The 26,216-nt window shown below is 35.8% G+C and overlaps 1 protein-coding gene across 2 annotated transcripts in view; it reads left to right on the top strand.

Moving 5' to 3' along the window:
- SYCP1 (synaptonemal complex protein 1) overlaps positions 1-26,216 on the top strand; it is a 148,437-nt gene that overhangs the window by 108,017 nt on the left and 14,204 nt on the right. The window contains exons 24-29 of one of the 2 annotated variants that reach the window (XM_047783074.1): positions 3,774-3,890; positions 4,304-4,414; positions 5,523-5,615; positions 6,421-6,495; positions 16,798-16,866; positions 23,606-23,785. In XM_047783074.1, the coding sequence (XP_047639030.1) occupies positions 3,774-3,890; positions 4,304-4,414; positions 5,523-5,615; positions 6,421-6,495; positions 16,798-16,866; positions 23,606-23,785 (645 nt within the window). The remainder of the gene's footprint in view (positions 1-3,773; positions 3,891-4,303; positions 4,415-5,522; positions 5,616-6,420; positions 6,496-16,797; positions 16,867-23,605; positions 23,786-26,216) is intronic. The other variant, XM_047783076.1, reaches the window with a different exon arrangement.

The following is a 26,216-nucleotide window of genomic DNA, read 5'->3' as shown; positions in this document are numbered from 1 at the left end:
AATGGGCTGGAAACTAACTACAGCTAATTGTAATTGTGACTACAGAGGTCTCACACCTATGAAACCTTGACTGCCTACTAAGAATGGCTGAAATTTAAAAAATCCATTATATCACGTTAGTGAGGATATAGAGTAACAGAACTCTCATACACTGCTCTTAATAGTACAATCACTTTGGAAAATGGTTTTGGATAAAATGCTTTTTTTAAATTTTACTGGTGTATAATTGATTTACAATGTTGTGTTAGTTTTGGGTGTATAGCAAAGTGAATCAGCCATACACAGACATGTATCCATTCTTCTTCAGATTCTTTTCCCGTATAGGTTATCATAGAATATTAAGTAGGTTTTCCCTGTGCTTTACAGTAGGTCCATAATAGCATGTATATATCAGTCCCAAACTCACAATTCATCCCTCCCCTTCATCCCCTGCCCCACTTTATCCCTTTGGTAATTGTAAGTTTGATTTCAAAATCTGTGAGTCCGTTTCTGTTATATGAAAATGTTCATTGCATCATTTTAAAATTAGATTTCATGTGTGTGATATATAATATTTGTCTTTCTCTGTCTGACTGACTTAGTGTTATCTCTGGGTCCCTCTGTGTTGCTGCAAATGACATTCTTTTTTTTTTTTGTCTTTTTATTTTTTTAGGGCCGCACTCCGTGGCATATGGATTCCCAGGCCAGGGTCTAAACAGAACTGCTGCTGCCGGCCTACACCACAGCCACAACACGGGATCTGGGCCATGTCTGCAACCTACACCACAGCTCACAGCAATGCCAGATCCTTAGCCCACTGAGCAAGGCCAGGGATTGAACCTGTAACCTCATGGCTCCTAGTTGGATTCGTTTCTGCTGCGCCAAGACAGGAACTCCTATTTTGTTCTTTTTTATGGCTGAGTAATATCCCATTGTATATATGTACCATATCTTTATCTATTCCTCTGTTGATAGACATTTAGGTTGCTTCCATGTCTTGGCTATTGTAAATAGTACTGCAATGAATATTGAGATGCATGAGTTTTTCTGAATTAACAGTTTTCTCTGGATAGATACCTAGGAGTGGGATTGCTCAATCATATGGTAGTTCTATTTTTAGTTTTGAAGGAACATCTATACTGTTCTCTATAGTTGTTGTGCCAATTTACATTCCCACCAGCAACATAGGAGGGTTCTCTTTTCTCCACATCCTTTCCAGCATTTATTATTGTTTGTAGATTTTTTAATGATGGCCATTCTGACTGGTGTGAAGCGATGCTTCGTTGTAGTTTTGATTTGCATTTCTCTAATAATTTGTGATGTTGAGTTTTTTTTTTTTTTTTTTTTTTTTTGCTTTTGGGCCATATGCTGTCTTCTTTGGAGAAATGTCTCTTTACATTAATAGACATTAATTTTGTTGTTTTTCGGTATTAAGCTGCATGAGCTGTTTGCATATTTCAGAGATAATTCTTTGTTTGTCGCATTGTTCGCAGGTATTTTCTCCCATCCTGTGGGTTGTCTTTTTTGTTTTATTTTTTATTTTTTAAAAATGATTTACATTGTTTTCCATCATAGCTGGTTTACAGTGTTCTGTCAATTTTCTGCTGTACAGCAAGGTGACCCAGTCACACATACATATATACACATTCTTTTTCTTACATTATCATGCTCCATCGTAAGTGATTAGATATAGTTCCCAATGCTATACAGCAGGATCTCATTGATTATCCGTTCCAAAGGCAATAATAATTTGCATCTATTAACCCAAAAATCCCAGTCCATCCCACTCCCTCTCCCTCCCCCTTGGCAACCACAAGTCTGTTCTCCATGTCCATGATTTTCTTTTCTGTGGAAAGGTTCATTTGTGCCATATATTAGATTCCAGATATGAATGATATCATGTGGTATTTGTCTTTCTGACTTACTTCACTTAGTATGAGAATCTCTAGTTCCATCCATGTTGCTGCAAATGGCATTATTTTGTTCTTTTTAATGGCTATTATTCCATTGTGTATATATACCACATCTTAATCCATTCATCTGTCGAAAAACATTTAGGTTGTTTCCATGTCTTGGTTATTGTGAATTGTGTGCAATGAACATGTGGGTGCATGTGTCTTTTTCAAGGAAAGTTTTGTCTGGATATACGCCCAAGAGTGGGATTGCTGGGTCATATGGTAGATCTATATTTAGTTTTTTGAAGTACCTCCATACTATTTTCTGTAGTGGTTGTACCAATTTACATTCCCACTAACAGTGCAAGAGGGTTCCCTTTTCTCCACATCCTCTGTAGCATTTGCTATTTATGGACTTATTAATGATGGCCATTCTGACTGGTGTGAAGTGGTACCTCATAGTAGTTTTGATTTGCATTTCTCTAATAATCAGTGATATTAAGCATTGAAAATGTGCTTGTTGGCCATGTGTGTATCTTCTTTGGAGAAATGTCTATTCAGGTCTTTTGCCCTGTCTTTTTTGTTTTATTAATGGTTTATTTTGCTGTTCCATACAAATTAAAATAATTTTTTTGTTCTAGTTCTGTGATTGTTTCTTAGAAAACATAAATCTACTTTATGACTTAGCAGTTCTTTTCCTAAATATTTACTTAAGAGAAATGAAAACATGTCCACTAAAAGTCTTGTGTAAGAATATTTATAGAACCTTCATTCATGATGATAAAAGTATATGTATAACTGAGTCATTTTTATGTACAGCAGAAATTGGCACAGCATTATAAAGCAACTATACTTCAATTAAAATTTTTAAAAAACTAGAAAGAATTCAAATGTCCGTTAATAGGAGATTAGCTAAACAAATTTGTCTTCTTCATACAATAGAATATGACTCAGCAGTTAAAAAAAAGGCACCTGTTGATACCTAGAGGAACGTGGATAAATCTCTGAACATGCTGAGCAAAATAACTCATATAAGAAGAGAATGTAGGGAGCTTGTGTTGCGGCTCAGTGGTAACAAACCTGACTAGTATCCATGAGGATGTGGTTTTGATTCCTGGCCTCACCCTCACTTTGTGGGTTAGGGATCCAGCATTGCCATGAGCTGTGGTGTAGCTTGCAGATGTGGCTTGGATCTGGTGTTGCTGTGGCTGTCATGTAGGCCAGCAGCTACAGCTCCAATTCAACCCCTAGCCTGGGAACTTCATGTACAGTGGGTGTGGCCCTAAAAAAAAGACCAAAAAAAATGTATATATATATATTTGGTATGATTTTGTATGATTCCATTTAAATGAAGTTTTAGAATATACAAAACTAAATTTATAAAGACAGGAAGCAGAACATTGATTGCCTTTAGAGTGCAGGATTTAGAATATAAAAGGACATGAGGGAACTTTGTGGGATGGTGAAAATTATCTATATGTATGTATTGATTAATGTTGTCAATACATGATTGTAAACAATGTATTTCATTTATCAAACTTTACACTTAAAGTTGTGCATTTTATTGCATGAAAATTATATCTTGATAAAGTTGAATTCACTGATGAAATCTGGCCTAGAGTTCTCTTTATGTGAAGACTTTTAATTTCTGAAACAATTTCATCAATAGTTATATTATTTAGTTGTCCTATTTCTTCAAAAAAATTTTATTGAAAATTCAGATAGATTTTGTTAAAAATAAAGCATATCTCACTATATGAAAAATGTAAGGAAAATGATCCAACCATAATATCTGTGAATAAATCATCTTTTAAGATTCACAAAACCACACAATGAATACAATATTTTCAAGTAATCCATAGTATTTTCTAATGTTCATATTATTTCCTTTACTCAAAGGTCAGTAAATTAGAGTTAGAACTAGAAAGTACCAAGCAAAAATTTAAAGAAATGACTGACATCTATCAAAAAGAAATTGAAGACAAAAAGCTATCAGAAGAAAATCTTTTGGGAGAGGTAGGAAGAACTAAATATGTTTGAGAATTTGTTATGGTAAAACCCTATATTTGTATGTTAATATTTTAAGAGAAAAACAATAATTCTTAATTTAAAAATTTGCTTTTTTAGAAGAGTTAATAAATTTATACTAGATGTAATTAATTTTTTGATAGAAGTTGAAACTATATTATTCTAAGGATTCAAGTATTGAGTAGTATAAAATTATTTTGAAAAGATTAAATGATCCTTACAGTGTTATACTGTCATCTCACTTGATGGAAGACACTAACTAAAATAAACCAAAACAGTAATGCATTTTCTGTTTGGCTTTCCTAATTTCCTGGTGTTTTATTTCTGCATTTTAATTAAAATTTAATATTTAAATTTATTTTGTACATTAATTTTAAAAAACCTTTAAATTTATTTGATAGGTTGATAAAGCAAAAGTAATAGCTGATGAAGCAGTAAAATTACAGAAAGAAATTGATATACGATGTCAACATAAGATAGCTGAAATGGTAGCACTTATGGAAAAACATAAGGTAATTTTTTTCCTTTTGTGATAAAAAAAGGAGCCATATTTATGCATAAAATGGTAAAATACAGCATTCTGATTTATCAGAGAAAATTATTCTCTATACATCAATGATTGATTATAGCTGGAATACCCTTGATCTCTTACTTCTCCAAGTTCAAGTCTTAACCACACAAGGCTGAGCTTAGGTTTCACTTCCTTGTGGGAATCTCTCCTTTTAATTTGGATGAGTAGAGGTAATCACACTTTTTATGAATTTTCGCAGTAGTCTCTTACAGCATTTCTACCTTATATTTATTTAAGTACATACCCAGGATATCATTAATATTGGTGTCCTTTACCTGTGTCTAATACATACTAGGCTAAATAATAATAAATGGATGAAAGACAATGTTTGTTGTGTTGGTGAGTATGCTTTATTTTTTATTGTCGTTTTAAAGTAATCATTTTGTTAGGAACTAAGCTTTATTCCTTTCAAGATTTGGAGAGGAAGTGGGCTCTGTCTACCAATTCAGCTTTTAAGTTGTTGCTAGGATATTATTGTGAAGTAACCAATGAGATTTTAAAAAAATATTTTAAGTAATGTTGTGAACTAATAGATTTAAGCATATTTGGTATGTCTCAATCCAGTACAGTTTTTAACCTTATTGATTGGCAAACTGTCTCATCTTTGGCCAGCTAAAGCCTCTTCAAAGTGGTTGACAGGTTCTTTTGACTTGACCCTAATAGTCTCTGATAGCTTTCTTGCTTTCTGTTATGACAAAATGTTCAAGAGAACACATAATTCAAGACTCATCTTGTATGTCCTGCCTGAGATCTGGAATTCACCATTTTTCTAAAAGGTCCTTGTGTTTCTAGCCTATTTTAAAATTACAAAATTCTAATTTAAAAAGTTATTTCTTGCTCTTGGGTTAGGTTATTTCCAAGACCAGTTATCTATGCTTTATTGTTTTTATTATTAGAATTACAAAACATAATTGAAAAAAATTTTTAATAGGCTCAAGTATGTATATTACTGAACTCATAAACATCATTTTCTATAAATATTAAATGCATTAGGATACATAATTGTTTGGGGTTCTAATATACCTAAATGGCTTTTCTTTTGAATACAGCACCAGTATGATAAAATTGTTGAAGAAAGAGACTCAGAATTAGGACTTTATAAGAGCAGAGAACAAGAACAGTCATCAATAAAAACATCTTTGGTGAGAACAAATAGCAGTAGAAGCTAATTTTCATGTCAGCATATCTGTTAGGAATAATAAATAAAATCATAATTTTTGAACTGTAGAGTCAAATAATAAATAATCATTGATCTGAAAGGGATATTATGGATCTCATTGGTAAGTTGTTTTCCAATTTATTTTTCAAAATGATAGAATAAACCCTTTTTTCAAATGAAAAATTATAAACTCCAGTTCAAATGAATTTTGAGCTCTGATTGAGATTGGGAAAGGAGGGGTGTGATAGATTGGGAGCGGGTGAGGAGGATATATATATATATATATATCTGTTAAATATTTATTTAGAGCAAACTATGAAAATTGTCTAAATGAAAATCTTTTTTTTTTTTTTTTCCTTTGGCTTTTGTCTTTTCAGGGCCACGCCTACGGCACATGGAGGTTCCCAGGGAAGGGGTCTAATTGGAGCTAGAGCTGCTGGCCTACACCAGAGCCAGAGCAATGCCAGATCTGAGCTGTGTCTGCAACCTACACCACAGCTTATGGCAATGCTGGATCCTTAACCCACTGAGCAAGGCCAGGGATCAAACCCGCAACCTCATGGATCCTAGTTGGATTTGTTTCCAATGCTCCACGACGGGAACTCCTAAATGAAATCTTTATATTCAGCTAGCAACCTTCATATCAGTATGCTTTTAAAAATATATGTATTTTATGAGTGAATCTATTTCTGTATGAAACTAAAATTTTTTGAAACACTAGTTTGCAGTTTCATTGTCTTAAGAAATATATGAATTCACTTATACATTTCATGTTCCTTTTTCTTTAGGAGACTGAGCTATCCAATCTTAAAAATGAAATTGGCTCTGTTAAGAAACAACTTAAAATGGAAAGAGAAGAAAAAGTAGGTTTTGTGGTATTATTGATAACTAATTTTAAGTTTTAAATGTAACTTTAAGTTTTTATAAACTTGTCATATTAAAAATAACAGGATAAATTTGAGTAGAGATTAAAAATACAATTTTTCCCCATTAGCTTTTCTTCAGAAATATTTGCTAAATATGGTGGGAAGGATGGTAAAAACACCTATTCTCCCATTTTGCTGTAATCATTCTCCTTTTTTCCCTAATGTAAACATTTAGTACTATAAATTTTTCTCTCAGTACTGCTTTAGTTGTGTCCCATATGTTTTGATATGTTGTGTTACTGTTTTAATTCAGTTCTTACAATTTTATATTTCTTTGAGAATTCTTTGACCTATTGATAACTTAAAAGTTTGTTTTAAAATTTTCATATGTTCGAAGATTTTCCTCTTGTCTTTCTGTTATTGATTTCCATTAAGGTCAGAGAACACAATCTTTAAGATTTCTGTATTAGTCTCCAGGCTACTGTAGCAGAAATATCATAGATTGAATGGCTTGAACAATAAATATTATTTCCCAAATTCTGAAGACTGCAAGTCTGAGATCAGGGTGCCAGTATGGTAAGGTTCTAGTCAGGGCCCATTTTCTGGCCTGTAAAGAGTTGCCTTCTTGCTGTGTCTGCACATGCTGAGAGAGAGCTCTGGTTTCTTCATCTCCTTATAAGGGCAGCAATTCCATCACGAGGACTTTACCTCCAGGACCTCATCTGAACCCAATTACTTCTCAAAGGCCCCATCTCCAAACACTGTGCCACAATGGGGATTAAGGCCTTGGTATGAATTTGGGGGGACACAAATATATATATATTGCTATGGACTGAATATATATGTGTGTATATATATATATATATTAGGGATGCACCTGTGGCATATGGAGGTTCCCAGGCGAGGGGTCGAATTGGAGTTGCACCTGCTGGTGGTCTACACCACAGCCACAGCAGCACAGGATCTGAGTTATCTGCAACCTACACCACAGTTTGCAGCAACACCTGATCCTTAACCCACTGAATGAGGCCAGGGATCAAACCTGCATCCTCATGGATGATGGAAATTTGTTGATGTTTGTTTTATGGCCCAGGATGTTGTCTATCTTGGTGAATAATCTAAAGGTGCTTGAAACAAATGTATGTTATGCTGCTGTTAGTAGAATGTATTGTAGATATCAGTTATATCTAATTAGTTGGCAGTGTTCAGATTTTGTATATTTTTGCTGATTTTCTGCCTAGTAATCCTGCCTAGTAATTCTATCAGTTGCTGAAAGTGGGATGTCAAAATCTCCAACTTTGTCTAATTCCCTGCTCAGCTCTGTAACCTTTTAAAAACAGTTTCATTGATTTATGCAATATACAGTTACCCATTTAAAGTGTGTACTTGGATGTTCCCATTGAGGCTTAGTGGTAATTAGCCCGAATGGTATGAGGATGTGGATTCGATCCTTGGACTTACTCAGTGGGTTCAGGATCTGGTGTGGCTGTGGCTGTGGCATAGGCTGGCAGCTATAGCTCCAATTCCACCCCTAGCCAAGGAACTTGTATACGCCGTAGATGTGGCCCTAAAAAGCAAAAATAAATAAATAAAGTGTGTAATTCATTGTTTTTTAATATACTGACATTGTGCTACCATCACCACTGCATCATTTTAGAATATATGTATCAACCCTTGCATCCTTCCATTTTGCCCCCCCAAAAAATTCACAAGTTCTAGTCGATTACTAATTTATTTTCTGGAATTGTATAATATATGGCCTTGTGACTGGCTTCTTTCATTTAGTATAATGTCTTCAGGGCCCTTCCTTGTCCTAACATATATCAGTACTTCATTCCTTTTCATTGCTGAATAATATTCTGTTATATGGATATACCATAGTTTATTTATCTATTAATCAGTTGATGGAAATTTAAGTTGCTTCTGTTTTGAATATTATGAATAATGGTGTTAAGAATATTTGTGTACAAGTTTTGTGAAGATACCTGTTTTATTTTCTGTTGATTATTTATGTAGGAGTAGACTTCTTGGGCAATATGCTGTCTCTGTGTTTCATATTTTAAGCTACTGCCCAACTGTTCTCCAAACCAACTGTACCATTTTGGATTCCCATTAGTAATGCATGAATGTCTCAATTTTTTCCACATTCTCACCAATGCTTGTTATCTTTTTTTGGATTTTAGTCATCCCAGTTGGTGTGACATGGTATATTGTTATTCTGATTTATATTTCTTTTTTAAAATTAAAGTGTAGTTGATTTACTATGTTTCTTCAATTTCTGCTGTACAGCAAAGTGACCCCATCACACACAGTTCCTTGGGCTGTACAGTAGGGCCCCATTGCCCATCCATTCCACATATAATAGTTTGCTTCCAAAAACCCCACGTTGGCTGTCCATCCCTCTCCCTCTGCCCTACCCCCTGGGAACCACAAGTATGCTCTCCTTGGCCGTGATCTGTTTCTGTTTTATAGATAGGATCATCTGTGCCATATTTTAGATTCCATAAATAAGTGATATCATGTGGTATTTGTCTTTTTCTTTCTGGCTTACTTCACTTAGTATGAGAATCTCTAGTTCCATCCATGTTGCTGCAAATGGCATTATTTTGTTCTTTTTTTATGGCTGAATAGTATTCTATTGTGTATATGTACCAAATCTTCTTAATATATTCATTGGTTGGTGGACATTTAGGTCGTTTCCATGTCTTGGTTAAGTGAATAGTGCTGTGATGAACATAGGGGTACATGTATCTTCTTCTTTTTTCTTTTTTTTTTTTCTTTTTAGGGTCACACCTGTGGCATAGGGAGATTGCCAGGCTAGGGGTCAAATCAGAGCTACAGCTGCTGGCCTACACCACAGCCACAGCAATGCAGGATCCAAGCCGCATCTGTGACCTACACCACAGCTCATGGCAATGCCAGATCCTTAACCCACTGAGCGAGGTCAGGGAATGAACCCGAAACTTCATCGTTCCTAGTCGGATTCGTTTCTGCTGTGCCATGACGGGAACTCCAATGTGTATCTTTTTCAGTGAAAGTTTTGTCCGGATATATACCCACGAGTGGGATTGCTGGATCTTACGGTAGTTCTATATTTAGTTTTTTGAGGTACTTCCATATTGTTTTCCATAGTGGTTGTACCAATTTACATTCCCACCAGTAGTGCAGGAGGGTTACTTTTTCTCCACACCTTCTCCAGCATTTGTTATTTGTTGACTTGTTAATTATGACCATTCTGACTGGTGTGAGGTGGTACCTCATTCTAGTTTTGATTAATAATCAGAGATGTTGAACATTTTTTCATGTGCCTATTGGCCATCCATATGTCTTCTTTTGAAAAATGTCTATGTAGGTCTTCTGCCCATTTTTCTGTGGCAGTTAGAGGAGAAAAAGAAATAAAAGGAATCCAAATTGGAAAGGAAGAAGTAAAAACTGTCCCTGTTAGCAGATGACATGATACTATACCTAGAAAACCCTAAAGACAGCACCAGAAAACTATTAGAACTCGTCAATGAACTTGGCTGAATTGCAGGCTACACAATTAATACACAGAAATGAGTTCATTTCTATATACTAACAATACAAAATCAGAAAGGGAAATCAGAGAAACCATCCCATTTATCATTGCATCAAAAAGAATAAAATACCCAGGAATAGGGAGTTCCTGTCGTGGCTCAGTGGAAATGAATCTGACTGGTATCCATGAAGACACAGGTTCAATCCTTGGCCTCACTCAGTGGGTTAAGTATCCAGAGTTTCCCTGAGCTGTAGTGTAGGTTGCAGACAGGGTTCATATCTGGCACTGCTGTGGCTGTGGTGTACCAGCAGCTGTAGCTCCTCTTGAACCCCTAGCCCAGGAACCTCCATATCCCTCCATGGGTGCAGCCTTAAAAAGACAAAACAGGAGTTCCCGTCGTGGTGCAGTGGTTGACGAATCCAACTGGGAACCATGAGGTTTTGGGTTCGGTCCCTGCCCTTGCTCAGTGGGTTCACGATCCGGCGTTGCCGAGAGCTGTGGTGTAGGTTGCAGATGCGGCTCGGATCCCGCGTTGCTGTGGCTCTGGCGTAGGCCGGTGGCTACAGCTCCGATTCAACCCCTAGCCTGGGAACCTCCATATGCCGCGGGAGCGGCCCAAGAAATAGCAACAACAACAACAATAACAACAACAACAAAAAAGACAAAAAAAAAAAGATGAAACAAAAAACAAAAACAAAAAAACAAAAACAAACAAACAAAAAAACACCCTAGGAATAAATCTACTTAAAGAGACAAAATAACTATACTCTGAAAACTATAAGATGCTAATGAAAGAAATCAAAGATGACACAAACAGATAGAAAGATATACCATGCCCTTGGAGTTGGAGAATCAATATTATCAAAATGATTATACTACCCAAGGCAGTCTACAGATTCAGTGCAATCCCTATCAAATTACCAAGGACATTCTTCACAGAAGTACAACAGAATATTTTTAAATTTGTATGGAAATGGAAGAGACCCTGAATAGACCCCAAAGTAATAGCGAAAAAGAAAAACAAAAATGGAGGAATCCAATATCCTGACTTTAGACAATACTACAAAGCTACAGTTATCAAAACAATATGGTACTGGCATAAAAACAGAAACATAGATTGATGGCATAGGTTAGAAAGCCCAGAAATAGTAGTTCCCCTTGTGGCTCAGTGGTAATGAACCTGACTGGTATCCATGAGGATAGGGATTCAATCCCTGGCCTTTCTCAGTTTGTTATGGATCTGATGTTTGATCCCTGGCTGGGAACTTTTGCATGTCACTGCCAATAAATAAAATAAAATAAGTTTGTTTTTTTCATATTGAGTTTTAAGAGTTCTTTATACATTCTAAATACAAGTCCTTTATCTGCAATAGGATTTTCAAGTATTTTCTCCCATTCTTTGAATTGTCTTTTCAATGTCTTGATAGTATCATTTGTAGCACAGTCTCATATTTTGATGAAATTCACCTTATCTAGATGCCTTTTATCAGATTGAGAAAGTTCTTTTCCTAATTTGTTGGATGTTTTTATCATAAAAGGATGTTGCATTTTGTCAAAAGATTTCTATTGAGGTGATCATAGGGTTTTGTCTTTTATTTTGTTAGTGTGAAGTATTTATTACATTAATTGATTTTCAGATGTTTAATCTGTTTTATATACTTGGGAGAAGTCTGACTTGCATGACATATCTTTGTATTCTGATAAATTTGGTTTGCTCAGTATTTTGTTGAGGATTTTTTACATCTATATTCATAAGAAAGATTGATCTGTAATTTTCTTGTGATTGTTGATTTTTTTATCCTTAGGCTTCGCATCTTCTTCTCCTTCCTTTTTTTAAAATGGCTGAATCTGCAGCATATGGAGTTTCCCTGGGCTAGGGGTTGAATCAGACCTGCAGCTAAGGTCTATGCCATAGCCACAGCAACACCAGATCCAAGCCACATTTGCAATGTAGGCTGAAGCTTACAGCAGTGTTTGGATCCTTAACCCACTGAATGAGACCAGGGATTGAACCCACATCCTTACAGAGACGATGCTGGGTCTTTAACCTACTGAATCAGACTCCTAGGCTTCACGTCTTTTAACCAACTCAGTGTGAAGCCCTGGAGACCATGTGTCTGTCTGAGAGGGTGAGCTATGGTTATTCATTTTTGCCACTTTTCCAATCTCTCATCCAAGCAGTATTTCCTCACTCACCAACTTTTATGAGGGAGAAGAAAAGAATATCATCATTTGGTACATTCTATTTATAGGATGGTTAAGAGGCAGACCCAAGAATAAGGACAATATTCAAATGGTTTCTCAGTGAATCTCTTACTTTTATATTTTCTGTTCATTCAGGAGGGTCTTTTTTTTTTCCTTCTTCTTCCTCTTCTTTTGGCTGCACCCAAGGCAAGTGGAGGTACCTGGGCCAGGGATTGAACCTATGCCCCCCCCGCCCCAGTTGTGACCTGTACCACAGTTGTGGCAACACCAGATCCTTAGCCTACTGTACCACAAGGGAACTTCCAATATTTTCTTTTTTAAAAATCTTGTCTTTTGACTTTATTTCTAGCATGTTTTGTTTATTGGCAAGGGTGATTAATTCTATACGAGTATGGTTCTTTTGCTTTTTTTGCCCAGACTAGAGAGACAAAAATGATAATATTTAGTCATTTTCCCTGCATTTCCTAGGTCTCTTTTTTCTGGACTGCCTACTTATCTCTTCAGATCTCTTATAAAATTCAGATATATTAGTGACAATTATTATTCTATGTGTTCACTTTCACCAATACCATGTAAGTGGTGGTTAGGTTAGGAACCGCATTGAGTCAAATCAGCACAATAACACAACTATATTCTGTGTCTTATGCTGAACCTCACTAGAATCAGAGATTATGGCCTGGTACGGTATGTTTCTATAGTTGAATTCATCTTTGCCAGTTCTTAACTACTTTCTTCCTTCCCTTCATACTTTTTTGTTATCTTAGGGAGAGGAAGCTTTTATAATCTGACTTCACTCTTCCACCTTTACCAAGAAGTTTGATCTTCTGTGTCAATTATTTTTTGACATCTACTTTTTAAATTTTTTTTTAAGAGCCGCACCAGTGGCATATGGAGGTTCCCAGGCTAGGGGTCTAATCAGAGCTACAGCTGCTGACCTACACCACAGTCGCGGCAACGCCAGATCTGAGCTGCATCTAAGACCTACACCACAGCTCACAGCAATGCCAGATCTGAGCTGCATCTAAGACCTACACCACAGCTCACGGCAATGCCAGATCCTCAACCAACTGAGTGAGGCCAGGGATGGAGCCCACATCCTCATGGGTGCTAGTCAGTTTCATTACCACTGAGCCATGAGGGGAAATCATACTTTAACTTTGTTATATATTTTTTTTCTGTTTGATAATCATGAGCTGAAATAAGGATTTAAGGATTCTGTTACTGTTAGATTTCACTTTTTCTTGAATTCTCAGCCTGTTTTGCTTTATGTTTTGTTGGTTTTGTTTTGCTCTGTTTTGTTTTTTCTGCACCCTCAGCATGTAGAAGTTTCTGGACGAGGGACTGAATTTGCACCTCAGCAGTAACCCAAAACTGCTGCAGTGACAATGTCAGATCCTTAATCTGCTGAGCCATAAGAGAACTGCTTGATGTTTTGATGAATACTATTCATTGTATAAAAGTTTGATACTAATTGATTGTTCCTTAGAAACTGTATCCACTATCTTTGTCCTTTTTGCTTTGAAGTCAGCCTTGCCTGATACTCATATTGTGATCCTAACTTTCTTTTGGTACTTGTTTGTCTTACATGTTTTTGTCCATTTCTTATTAACCTTGACTGAGTCTTTAATCTTAGAATATCTTTTCCTTTAATAGCTTACTTTTCTTGGTAGTATGTATTGATATTATATAAAATTGAGGTGAGTTGACTGTACTAAGATCTCCAGACCAGCAAAAGACAGAGTTGTAGAGAAAGTGCAGTGGTGGGAGGTGACTTCTCCCTTCTCTCCTCTAGAAGTCAAGATGTGTATTCTGAGAGTCAGTGTACTTTTGCTGGTTTAGAGGATATACTTTAGGTTTATGGTTTCACATGCTCACCATGAGGTGGACTTGAATTAAATGCTATTATCACCTGACCTCAATATACCTTTGCCCAAACTAGTGAAAAAATAGTAACTTTATGGATTATAAGAATCGTTGTTAGCTAATATCAATGTCCAGTTACCCATAAGTCTTAGTATTTCTCTCAGTGCACATGGTACTAAGGAGGATGCAGTATGTGTTGTGATATTTTTAAAAAATCCTTCCACAAGAGTATCAGACTTCCGTTGCCGTGGGCTGTGGTATAGTTTGCAGACGCGGCTCGGATCCCGCATTGCTGTGGCTCTGGCGTAGGCCAGCAGCTACAGCTCCGATTAGACCCCTAGCCTGGGAACCTCTATGTGCCGCAGGAGCGGCCCAAGAAATGGCAAAAAAAAAAAAAAAAAAAAAAAAAAAGACAAGGGTATCAGACTTCTTTTTAATTTTGGAGGTTCTGGGTTTGTAAATTTATTCAAGTCTGAAATTTGGGCACAGGGCTGTTATTCTCTACTCCTGTGGCTCAAAAAACACCTGTAATATGGTCTGGTGAAGAAATGACTGGCTTCAGGATATATTTTATCCTAGAAGACAGCATTTCATTCCTATAGAGTAGACTCCAGTTATCGTCTTTTATATGAAAATTTTTCTTCTCAATTTTGATCCTAGTCAATATGCCAATCCTGATTTTGACCTATTTTACATACCAATTGGTATGAAGAAATTGTTGCCAGATGACAGCCTTAGCTTCCACCTAAAATGGGTTGGCTTTGTAAAATGAGGTGAACCACCTTTCCTACATCTTTCATAAAGTGCTTGGTAGCATCTTAATTTTTTCTGAGGTGAGATGTGGCACTTCGTATATTTGTTTACATTCTTGATATGGAAGGAGAGTTTTAGAGTCTTACAGTTGGTGCTTCCCAATATAAAAATCTTTCACTGTAGCCAGAACCAGCATGGGGGTTAAGCCACTGACTGAGTTTATCTATTCAGCTGTATACTCAGAATCTAAAGAAATGGCCATAGCATAGGTTTGTGGTATTTTTTAGTTACTCAGATTAAATAGGGACCTTAATGGACTGCCCATCACTTGGGTCTTAGGAAACTCTTAGGGAATGATCAATTAGATAGTTATCAAAGACCCAACTTTGTATGTGAGGTAATTCACACTGGGGAAAACACACGTTGTATTAAAATAGATTGTTCTAACATATCCAGAGCAGCAAAAGTCAGAGTTGTAGAGAAAGTACAGTTGTAGGAGGTACTTTCTCCCTTCTGTCCTCTAGAAGCCATGATATGTATTCTGAGTCTGTACTTTTGCTAGTTTAGAGGATATACTTTGTCCTAGAAGACAGCATTTCATCCCCATAGAGTAGACTCCAGTTGTCATTATAACTGAAGATCAACTATTGGTAGTAGGTAGGATACATAAGAACAGTGACTACTGTTACATCAGAACTTATTGCCAGCTTCTTTCATGGTGAAGTGCATTTTCTGCTTAGTAGCAACACTTTAGAAGAGATACCATGGTATACACAAGGCATTCAGAGAGTGCAGGCATTGGCACAGGGTGTCATGGGCAGGCATGTCAAGTTTGCTTGAAGTTTTGCACATTGGAACTTTCACTTCTCTGAGAACTTTGAGGTTCCCTGAGGCTGTAACAATTCCATTTACCATACAACTGTCATATTAAAGCATTGTACATGTTCTTTTCTTTAGGTCAGGTTAATTTTTCTTTCTTTCTTTTTCTGCTGAATACACACATCGTAATCTCCAGCAAAATGTATTTTTTCCTGGAGTACTAGAGTAAAGATGTATTATTTTCTAAGTATTTTATACTTTTTTGTACTTTCTTTTTATTCCCCCATCCCTGTTTATCTCATGTTAAAAATTCATTATTCATTGTCCAGCTGAAATGCTTTTCTAAATACACAGAAAAAGTAAACTCTGCAACTAGAGATTACTTAAGTGAAGTAAGTCAGAAATAGAGACAAATACCACAGGATATCATTTATATGTGGGATCTAAAATATGACACAATAAACCTGTCTATGAGGCAGAAACAGGCTCGCAGACATAGAGAACAGACATGTGGTTGCCACAGCAAATGGAGTTGGAAAGGGATGGAGTGGGAGTTTGGGTTTAGCAGATATAAATTATTATATATAGAATAGATAAATAGCAAGGTCCTACTATGTAGCACAGGGAACTATAGTCAATATCCTACGGTAAATCATAATGGGAAAGTATTTTAAAAAGTGTATGTATGTGTTCATAACTGAATCACTTTGCTGTACAGCAGAAATTAACACAATATTGTTCAACTTTGTACTTTAAAAAAATGAATTCTGCCTGTGAAAGCTTATGATATTTTGGTTCTCTTTGCAGCTCTTTACAGTTAGTTATTTGTGTATATCCTTGACTTTTTAATTTGGTCTGTCCACTTCATTTTACAAATAAGAAAGGTGAGATTCAGAGTTTTAAAGGACTTAAAATTCCACAGATACTTGCTAGGGACATATGAGAGTTTTTTAAAAAGATAAACCCAAATAGAATATTTATGTAGAAAGGAATTGATTTGTTTTTCTCCCCCCCCCCCTTTTCATTAAGTTTAGAAGGCAGTATTCTTTGTTAATACTTAGGAAAAATTTGATAATAGGAACATTAATATTTTTATGATAGTAATGACTACATTCTATGTACTTGTTATTCATTTCTAATAGGAAAAGCTGAAAAGAGAGGCAAAGGAAAACATAGTTACTCTCAAAGGAAAAAAAGACAAGGAAGACAAGGTAAGAGTTTTATATAATTCTCAGAGATTTCTTTATAACCATTTCATTTTCTAACATCTACTTAGTAAAATTTTTTGTTTGTAATTGGGAAAATAACATCGAAAGTATTTCACACAATTTCATTTCTAAAATTGTTTCTTGCTATTAATTTAAAAGCAATAGCTGAAAATTTCAAATCCTTTGTCATTTAGAGAAAATTTTAATTTTCTATAGTTTTTTTCTTTTCTTTTTTTTTTAATAGTTTTTTGCGTTTTAGGGTCGCACCCTCAGTATATATAAGTTCCCAAACTAGAGTTCGAATCGGATTCATTTCCAGTGTGCCACAACAGGAACTCCAATTTTCTATAGTTTTTATTATACTATTACCTTAAACTAGTTAGATACTTGTTTCTCTCTTGAGAAATTTCACATGTTGAAGGCAAAATATTTTCATTAAAATTTCTAAATCTTATGTTTAGATTTTGTCTAATTTTGAATTTTGAGAGGGCCAAATAAGTGATGTCTTGCTTTCCTTACTTAAGTCTGAGGCAATTGAGAAAGGCAGTGAAAAACAGAGTTTCCATAGTGGCCCAGCAGAAACTAATCCGACTAGGAACCATGAGGTTGTGGGTTCAATCCCTGGCCTCACTCAGTGGGTTATGGATCTGGCATTGCTGTGAGCAGTGGTGTAGGTCACAGATGCGGCTCGGATCCTGCGTTGCTGTAACTGTGGTGTAGGTGGGCAGCTGTAGCTCTGATTTGACCTCTATCCTGGGAACCTCCTTATGTCACAGGTATGGCTCTTAAAAAAAAGCGAAAAAAAAAGTGAAAATCAAAATAATATTTTTATTATTAAAAGCTAATATTGGAGAAAGTGGCTTATATTTGAGGGTGAGAGGATTTCTTAATCCCAAAATTCCAAATTAAACAGTTTATCTGCTGTCACAGGCAGAGCTTGGACTGGCACAAATATACTGCTTGACTGGCATGCTCTTGTGAATAAAATATGTGTTGCCTCTGGTATCCAAGAGGAGGAGCAAGGAAGGGGCTGAACTATATGTCCTCAGTTTCTCCTTCCAAATTCAACAATCCCATTAAATTTTGCTCCTCCCTAGGGAGGTTAGGAATGTTCCCTGCACATGGAAGAAAGTACCAGGTATAAGAAAGAGAGATTCTATTCAGCTTCTAATCCATTTGGTAATAAAGGATTATTACAGAAGAATTTTAATGGTAAATTTTAGTTAAAATGATTAAATATTCTTTGCACACAGTGATATAGTCTCCTAAGTACCTACCCCAAAGGTGCTTAGACTCTAAACTGAAAGTGACAAAGTAGTTGAGAACAGTTTAGTTGTTAGGTTTAGATAGTGCTACAATTTTGTTACATTTGGGTTCACAGAAAGCGAAACATAAAGAAATATTGTACCTATGAGTATTGAGTACTTCATATGTCCAGACATGGTGATAGACACTTGAAAACATTATATTTGGAAAATTATTGTTATACTAAAATTAACCAGGAGTGTTAGATATTAGTCTAAAGGAAGTGTCTGATGAAGATAATAAATTGGTTGAACTTCAATGTTCATTTCTAAATATAGAATGTGGTCATATTATGAAAGTATTTATCAATATTATTTTGGAGGTTTTGTTTGTTTGTTTTTTTGTTTGTTTGGTTTTTTTTTAGTCTTTTTGCTGTTTCTAGGGCCACTCCCGCAGCGTTTGGAGGTTCCCAGGCTATGGGTCGAATCGGAGCTGTAGCTGCCAGCCTATGGCAGAGCTACAGCAACGTGGGATCCTAGCCACATCTGCAATCTACACCACAGCTCACGGCAACGCTGGATCCTTAACCCACTGAACAAGGTCAGGGATGGAACCCACAACCTCATGGTTCCTAGTCGGATTCGTTAACCACTGAGCCACAACGGGAACTCCTATTTTGGAGTTTTTGATTCATGTATAGTTCCAATAATATGTCCATTATTTATATATGTTATCAAATAGTTTAGTTAATTCCCTGTATTTTATCTGGAAGTATAGGTATATAGCAAATAATGAGAAAATGATAAAAGAAAGGAAAGGATTTAAATAGGCTTTGTGTGCTATGCTTTATTCCAACAGTATTGAAGTATCACAAGCCTTATATATAATAATTATTAAATTTATCAAACATTTCTGAGTTTGGACGTGTTACTTCTTCATGCTTCAGCATGTTTCATGCTTTTATCATCTATTAAGGGGTAATAATAGTATCTTTTTCCTAAAGTTATCATGAAGATTAAATAAGATAATATTTGTAAAACATTTAAAATAGTGCTTGTACACAGAAAATGCCATATAAATGTTTGTTTAAAAAGTACGACAGATGGAGTTCGCATTGTGGCTCAGTGGGTTAAGTTAAGGACCCAATGAAGTCTCCACGAGGATGTGGGTTCAATACCTGGCCTTGTTCAGTGGGTTAAGGATATGGCGTTGACACAGGTTGTAGTGTAGGTCACAGATGTGGCTCGGATCTGGTGTTGCTGTGGCTGTAGCATAGGCCTGCAACTGCAGTTCCAATTCTACTGCTAGTCCAGAACTTCCATGTGCTGTGGCTGTGGCCAGTAAAAAGAAAAAAGTATATAGAGAAAATCATAAATGTTTTGTATATTTGCATCCTTGGAAAAGTAATATTCAGAAGAGAATGTAACTTGTCAGAAAGTACATACATTTCCATGATATATTACAAAGAGAGTTATTTCTGTAGTCTAGAATGGGGGTGCATTTTCTTTAGGCTACTAGAAAAATGTTAGAATACCAGATATGACCACAAGATGGTGTAGTTGCCATTCTCAGTTCTTTTTTTTTTTTTTTCCTTTCATTCCTTTTGGGTGGGAAAAATTTGTTCATGAAAACAGTTACATTTTGGAAATTCTAAGGATGACTCTTGATGAGTCCAAAGAGCATAAAAATTATTTTCATTATTTTTTTTATCAACTGTGATGATCTTTAGAAAAAAGGATATAGAAATGCAGCTCTGAAAAAATGCTACCAAAATTCCTACATATTGGAAAAAGGATTATGAAGTGAGATCACTAGCACTGGGCAAGAAACCTGAAAATCACATCATTTAGCTCCTTTTAAAAATTTTTGTATTTTTTAATTTTTAATTGCAATGCATTTAATTTACAGTATTATATGTTTCAGGTATACAACATAATGAGTCACAATTTTAAAGGTTATACTCCATTTATATTTATTATAAAATGTTGGCTTTATTCTCTGTTCTGTAGAGTATTTTCTTGTAGCTTGTTTATTTTATACACATTAGTTTATACTTCTTAATCTCCTAACCTTGTCTTACCCTTCCACCTTTACTTTCTAACACTGGTAACCACTAGTTTGCTCTCTATGTCTGTGAGTCTGTTTCTTTTTTTATTACACACTAGTTTGTTTTGTTTTTTATAGTCCACATTTAAATTATACCATACAGTATTTGTCTCTCTCTCCGATTTACTTCACTGAGCATAGTACCCTCCAAGTCCATCCATCTTATTGTAAATGGTGGAAATTCATTATTTTTATGCTTGAGTAGTAGTAGTAGTGGTTGTGTGTAAGTAGTACTTATACACATACTACATCCTTTGTATTGATCTGTTGATGGACGCTTAGATTGCTTCCATATCTTGGATACTGTAAATAAAGCTGCTATGAACATTGGGGGTGAATATATCTTTTTAAATTAATATTTTCATTTTCTTTGGATATATGTCAAGGAGTGGAATTGCCGGATCATATGGTAGTTCTATTTTTAGTTTTTCAAGGAACATCCATACTGTTTCCCACAGTGGCTGTACCAATTTACATTCCCACAAACAGTATATAGGAGTTCCCTTTTCTCCACATCCTCACCAACATTTGTTATCTGTGATCTTTTTGATAATAGTCATTCTGGCAGGTGTGTGGAGTTCCCATTGTGGCGCAGTGGTTAACAAATCACACTAGGAACCATGAGGTTGCAGGTTTGATCCCTGGCCTTGCTCAGTGGGTTGAGGATCTGGTGTTGCCGTGAGCTGTGGTGTAGGTTGCAGACGCGGCTCCAATCCTGCGTTGTTGTGACTCTGGCGTAGGCCTATGGCTACGGCTCCGATTTGACCCCTAGCCTGGGAATCTCCATAAGCTGCAGGAGTGGCCCTAGAAAAGGCAAAAAGACAAAAAAAAGTCATTCTGGCAGGTGTGAAGTAGTATCTCATTGTGTTTTTTATTTGCGTTTTTCTGATAATTAACAACTGACAAGTTATTAAAGTCGAGCACCTTTCCATGTGCCTATTGGCCATCTGTATATCTTTAGAAAAAATGTCTGTTCTGGGTCTCAGTGCATTTTTTTTTTTCCAGCTGTACTCCTAGCATGTGGAAGTTCCTGGGCCAGGGATTGGATCTGAGCTGTAGCTGCAACCTATGCCACAGCTGCAGCAATGCGGGATCGTTAACCCACTGCACCAGGTTGGGGATCTAACTGGCACTCCCAAAGAGACAAGCCAGATCATTCACCCACTGTGCCACAGGGGAAACTCCCATGTGTCTATTTTTTAATTGGGTTGTTTTTGAGGTTTAGTTGTATGAGCTGTTTATATGTTTTTTGGATATTAACTCCTTATCAGTCATGCTATTTGAAAATATTTTCTTCCATTCATTAGGCTGTCTTGTTTTGTCAGTGGTTTTCTTTGCTATGCAAAAATTTTAAGTTTAATTAGTTCTCATTTGTTTATTTTTGTTTTTGTTTCCTTTGCCTTAGGAGACAGTCTCAGAAAATATTGCTATGGTTTATGTCAAAGAGTGTTCTACCTATGTTTTCTTTCAGTAATTTTAAGGATTCTGGTCTTATATTTAGGTGTCTAATCCATTTTGAGTTTATTTTTGTATGGTTTTTGAAAATGTTCTAATTTCATTTTTTTACCTGTAGCTCTCCAGTTTTCCCAGCTCCACTTATTGGAAAGACTGCCTTTTCTCCATTGAATATTCTTGCCTCCTTTTTTGTAGATTTTTTTTTTTTTTTTTTTTTTTTTTTGCCACAGCATGCAGCAGCTTCATGTGGGATCTCAGTTCCAAGACCAGGGATTGCACCTGGGCTGTAGTGGTGAAAGCACTAAATCCTAACCACTAGACTTCCAAGGAACTCCCACCTTTTTTGCAGATTAATTGACCATAAGTGCATGGGTTTATTTCTGGGCTTTCTATTCTATTCCATTGATCTGTCTGTTTTTGTGCCAGTAACATATGGTTTTGATTGCTTAGCTTTGTAGTTCAGTCTGAAGTTTGGAAGTATGATACCTCCAGCTCTGTTCTTCTTTCTCAAGATTGTTTTGGCTATTCAGGCTCTTTTGTGTTTCCATACAAATTTAAGATTTTTTTTTCTAGTTCTATGAAAAATGCCATTGGTATTTTTTTTAAGTTATTTTATTTTTTAAATTTCCCCAATACATTATTTTTTTTCTGCTGTACAGCATGGTTACCCAGTTACACATACATGTATACATTCTTTTTTCTCACATTATTGTGCTCCATCATAAGTGACTAGACGTAGTTCCCAGTGCTATATAGCAGCCATTGGTATTTTGTTAGGTATTTCACTGAATCTGTAGATTGCCTTGGTAGTATGTTCATTTTAATAATATTAATTCTTTTAATCCATAAACACAATATATCTTTCCATCTGATTGTGTCTTCAATTGCTTTCATCAGTGTTTTATAGTTTTCCAAGTTATTTGGTTCCTTGATTATGTAGATAGATAAATTTAAGCCTGGAGATACTTAGAGATTTATTTAAAATCATCAGGCAGGATAGTAAAAGCCTCAGAAGAAAAGAGCATATTACTTGACTCAACTCTGATGTTTTTTATAGCATATGTAGTCACCTCTTAATCCTCTACTATGTACCTTCCTAATTTAAACTGCAGATTTAGCTACCAAGCTTTTGAGAGTAGCTCTTGTGTGTATGTGTGCTGCATTTTTTATGTGGGTAATAGCTATTGTTGTATTCATGGAGGTGGTCATGACTGAAGGAGGTGCTTAAATAGAAACTGATGAGCATAGGTTTCATGTAGAATTCCACAAAAGCAACTATTACTAGTTTTTACTAGAAAGCTAATTAAGTCAAATGCTGAAGAAAGGGTATGTATAAAGGTAGAAAGAGAACTTAAAGAAAACGAGTTGAAGTAAAATCTAGTACTTAGAATAAATTTGCAGTATGTTTATTTTCAGAATTGAAGCAAATAGCCATTTTCTCATTTTTTTCCCTGAAAAAATTTCTCTAGTTCTTTTTTTTTTTCATATTTTCCTTCTCCATTTTTTTTTTTTGAAAGGGAGTAAGGATGGTAGATAGGGAAAGGCTGATATTTTTATAGATGATAGAGGAAATATGAAAGCATAAAAGAGAATGCCCTTTGGCTTTTAAGCTATTGGAATGAACCACAGATTAAGATTTTTTGCCACCAGGAATAGAGATTTTTCTTTGGAGAATCCCCAACTTTTGGTCAAATGGCGAGTTGAAATGTCTTATTTGTTTTCATAGCAGCTATGTGAAGACAAAGAAGGGTAGATACCATTTTCATCTTAAATAGGAAAATAAAGTGACAAGGAAGATAAATTTAATTTTTTCAAAGTTATCTAGTCAATAATAAACTTGGGGGTAAATTCTAGTTTATTCCAGTGTTATTTCTGGTAGTTGCTGCACTTAAAATGACATTTAATGATTTTTATTCACTTTTATTTTTCAATATAGAAAACACAGACATCTTTAGTGGAAACACCTGAAACTGGTTATTGGAAATTTGATTCTAAAGCAGCTCCTTCACAAAATAGGTCTCGAAACTTCTCATCAGCTCATCATGGCAAATCAAAAGATAATGGAGACTATCTGTGGACATCTGCCAAAAATACTTTATCTACACCATTACCAAAGGTTTGTTGCTAAAATTTCTAAGAAAGTAATTTTTTTAATAAAAAAGAAATCTCTGATATATATGCGGCATACCTGGTATCACACATATAAGGTATAAAACTGTTTGCTTCAGTTTCAGTTATTTGTTATGGCAGCATGAAATGGTTTCATTTTTTTTAACCTATTGCTATTCACAATTCAATGACATCTTAGGCAAATTCCATCACATTCTGGCATTTACCAGTATATAGGTCCCTGATGTGCAGAATCTGACTTTTATTTTCCAGTATCATCTCAGTTACCTCCCTGTGTTATTTACTCCTCATGATCTCGCTTCTGGAGTCTTTCACTTAGCAGTGAGCTTTCATGGAGTAGGTGCCACTAGCAAAGTGGCTTATTTCTATTTATTTTCAACATTCCCACTTAATCCATGGGGAATTCATTCAATCTTTCAGTGCTAAATGGCAGTGCATAATGCCATAATGCTCTAGTTCTGCTTCCCCCTCCCCCTTTTCTTGCCATTTATTTCTCTAATTTCTTTTTACTCTGCTCGGGCAGACATAAAGAGAGATAAGCAAATTCTCTGCCTAGGTTTATATCCACCTAGGGAATGAGATGCTGGTCTCCCCTTCTTAAAGGCACCACTAGGCTTTATAAGGCTCCTTTATAAAGTTATTGCCTCACTTGTCTTGGGAGTTGAGGGGAAGAGTATGTCAACCCATCTCTAAGTTGAAATTTCGTGCCTCTTCCTCCCAGTTTTCTTGAAATAGCTGGGAATAAGGAAGGCATTTGGTGATCATTGGGCCTATTCTACCACTTTTCAATAAGCTTTAGAGAAGGAGCTGACCTTAGTCATAGGTGGCTTTCTTTAGAGTATGTGTTAGTAGCATTTTCCCCTCAGCTTTTTTTGCTTTAGTTGACAATTCCAGAGCAAAAGAAAGAGTCCCACCCCCTCATATTCTGTTACATATACAGTATTATCTATCCACCTTGTGGAAATTACAAAAATTACATAGCTTAGAGAAGCTTTTATATAAAATTATTTTGTTGTATTTACTATAGTATTATTCAGAATATGAAATAATCTCTTCTATAGAATGCTCTTATTTAAAAAATTTTTTATTGGAGTTCCCATTGTGGCACAGCAGAAATGAATCTGACTAGTAACCATGAGGTTGTGGGTTCAATCCCCGGCCTCGCTCAGTGGTTAAGGATCTGGCATCGCCATGAGCTGTGGCATAGGTCACAGACGCAGCTCGGATCCTGCGTTACTGTGGCTGTGGCATAAGCTAGCAGCTGTAGCTATGATTCAACCCCTAGTCTGGGAACCTCCATATGCCATGGTGCGGCCCTGAAAAAAAAAAAAAACTTTTTATTGACATATATACAAAAAATGCAAATATAATTATACAATTTGATAAATCTTTACAAACAAAACATAACCTTATTATCAGCACTTAGATTAAAAATACAGACTATTACTGTTACCTCAGAAGATTATTTCCTCTTCTAGTCACTAGCCCCTCCTCCAAGGCCAACTACTGTCCCAACTTCTGACATTAGATGTACCTGTTTTTGCATTTTCCATAATTAGAATCATATTCTTTTCATTTTGATGCTTTCCACCTAATATTATGTTTATGAGATTCATCCATATTGTTGCTTGAAGTTGATTTATTTTTTTTGTTTCTGTTTGTTACTTCATTATGTGACTCTACCACAGCTTATTTATCCATTGTGATGTTAATGGACATTTGGTTAATTTCCAGACTGGGCTTTTATGAATAGCATTGCTATAAAAATTCTAGTGCTTGACATGTATACATCTTAGTAGAGTATGTCCCTAGAAGTGAAATTGCTGGATTATAGGGTTATGCATAATGCATTCCATGTTAACAGATACAGCTTAAGCTGTTTTTGCTCTGATAGAAAACTTGTGTGTACTTTTTCCTGCACCAATGAATTCTCCAGTTCTGTAGACATCAACTGGGTGTCCTGTGATTTGGTTCAATTCTGACACTATCTGTATGTGGCTAATGTAGACCATATAGGTTAAGGGCTCAGTCCCACAAGTCTACTCCCATTTTAGACACAGTTCTGGCTTGCCACTTGTACCACTCACCAGTGACTCTAAAATGGAGCTTCCCACGACCCCCTTCTCAGGTTTGATAATTTGCTAGAATGACTCACAGAATTTAGGAAATTACTTGATATTACCAGTTTGTTATAAAGGATACAATTCAGGAAAACCCAAATGGAAAAATTGCACAGGGCACAAGGTATGGGGGAAGGGACACAGAACTTCCATGCCCTCTCTGGGAGTGCCACCCTCCAGCACCTCCATGTGTCTACCAACCTTGAAGCTTCCTGTTGCTTCAGGGTTTGAATGGAGCTTTCATTACTTGACCTGATTGGTTGAATAATCAGCCATTGGTGATTAAGCTAATCTTTA

Source organism: Phacochoerus africanus, chromosome 6 (genome assembly GCF_016906955.1).
Source record: "Phacochoerus africanus isolate WHEZ1 chromosome 6, ROS_Pafr_v1, whole genome shotgun sequence".
In the NCBI taxonomy this organism is placed as follows: Eukaryota; Metazoa; Chordata; class Mammalia; order Artiodactyla; family Suidae; genus Phacochoerus; species Phacochoerus africanus.
This window is presented reverse-complemented; position numbering and strand designations above follow the sequence as displayed.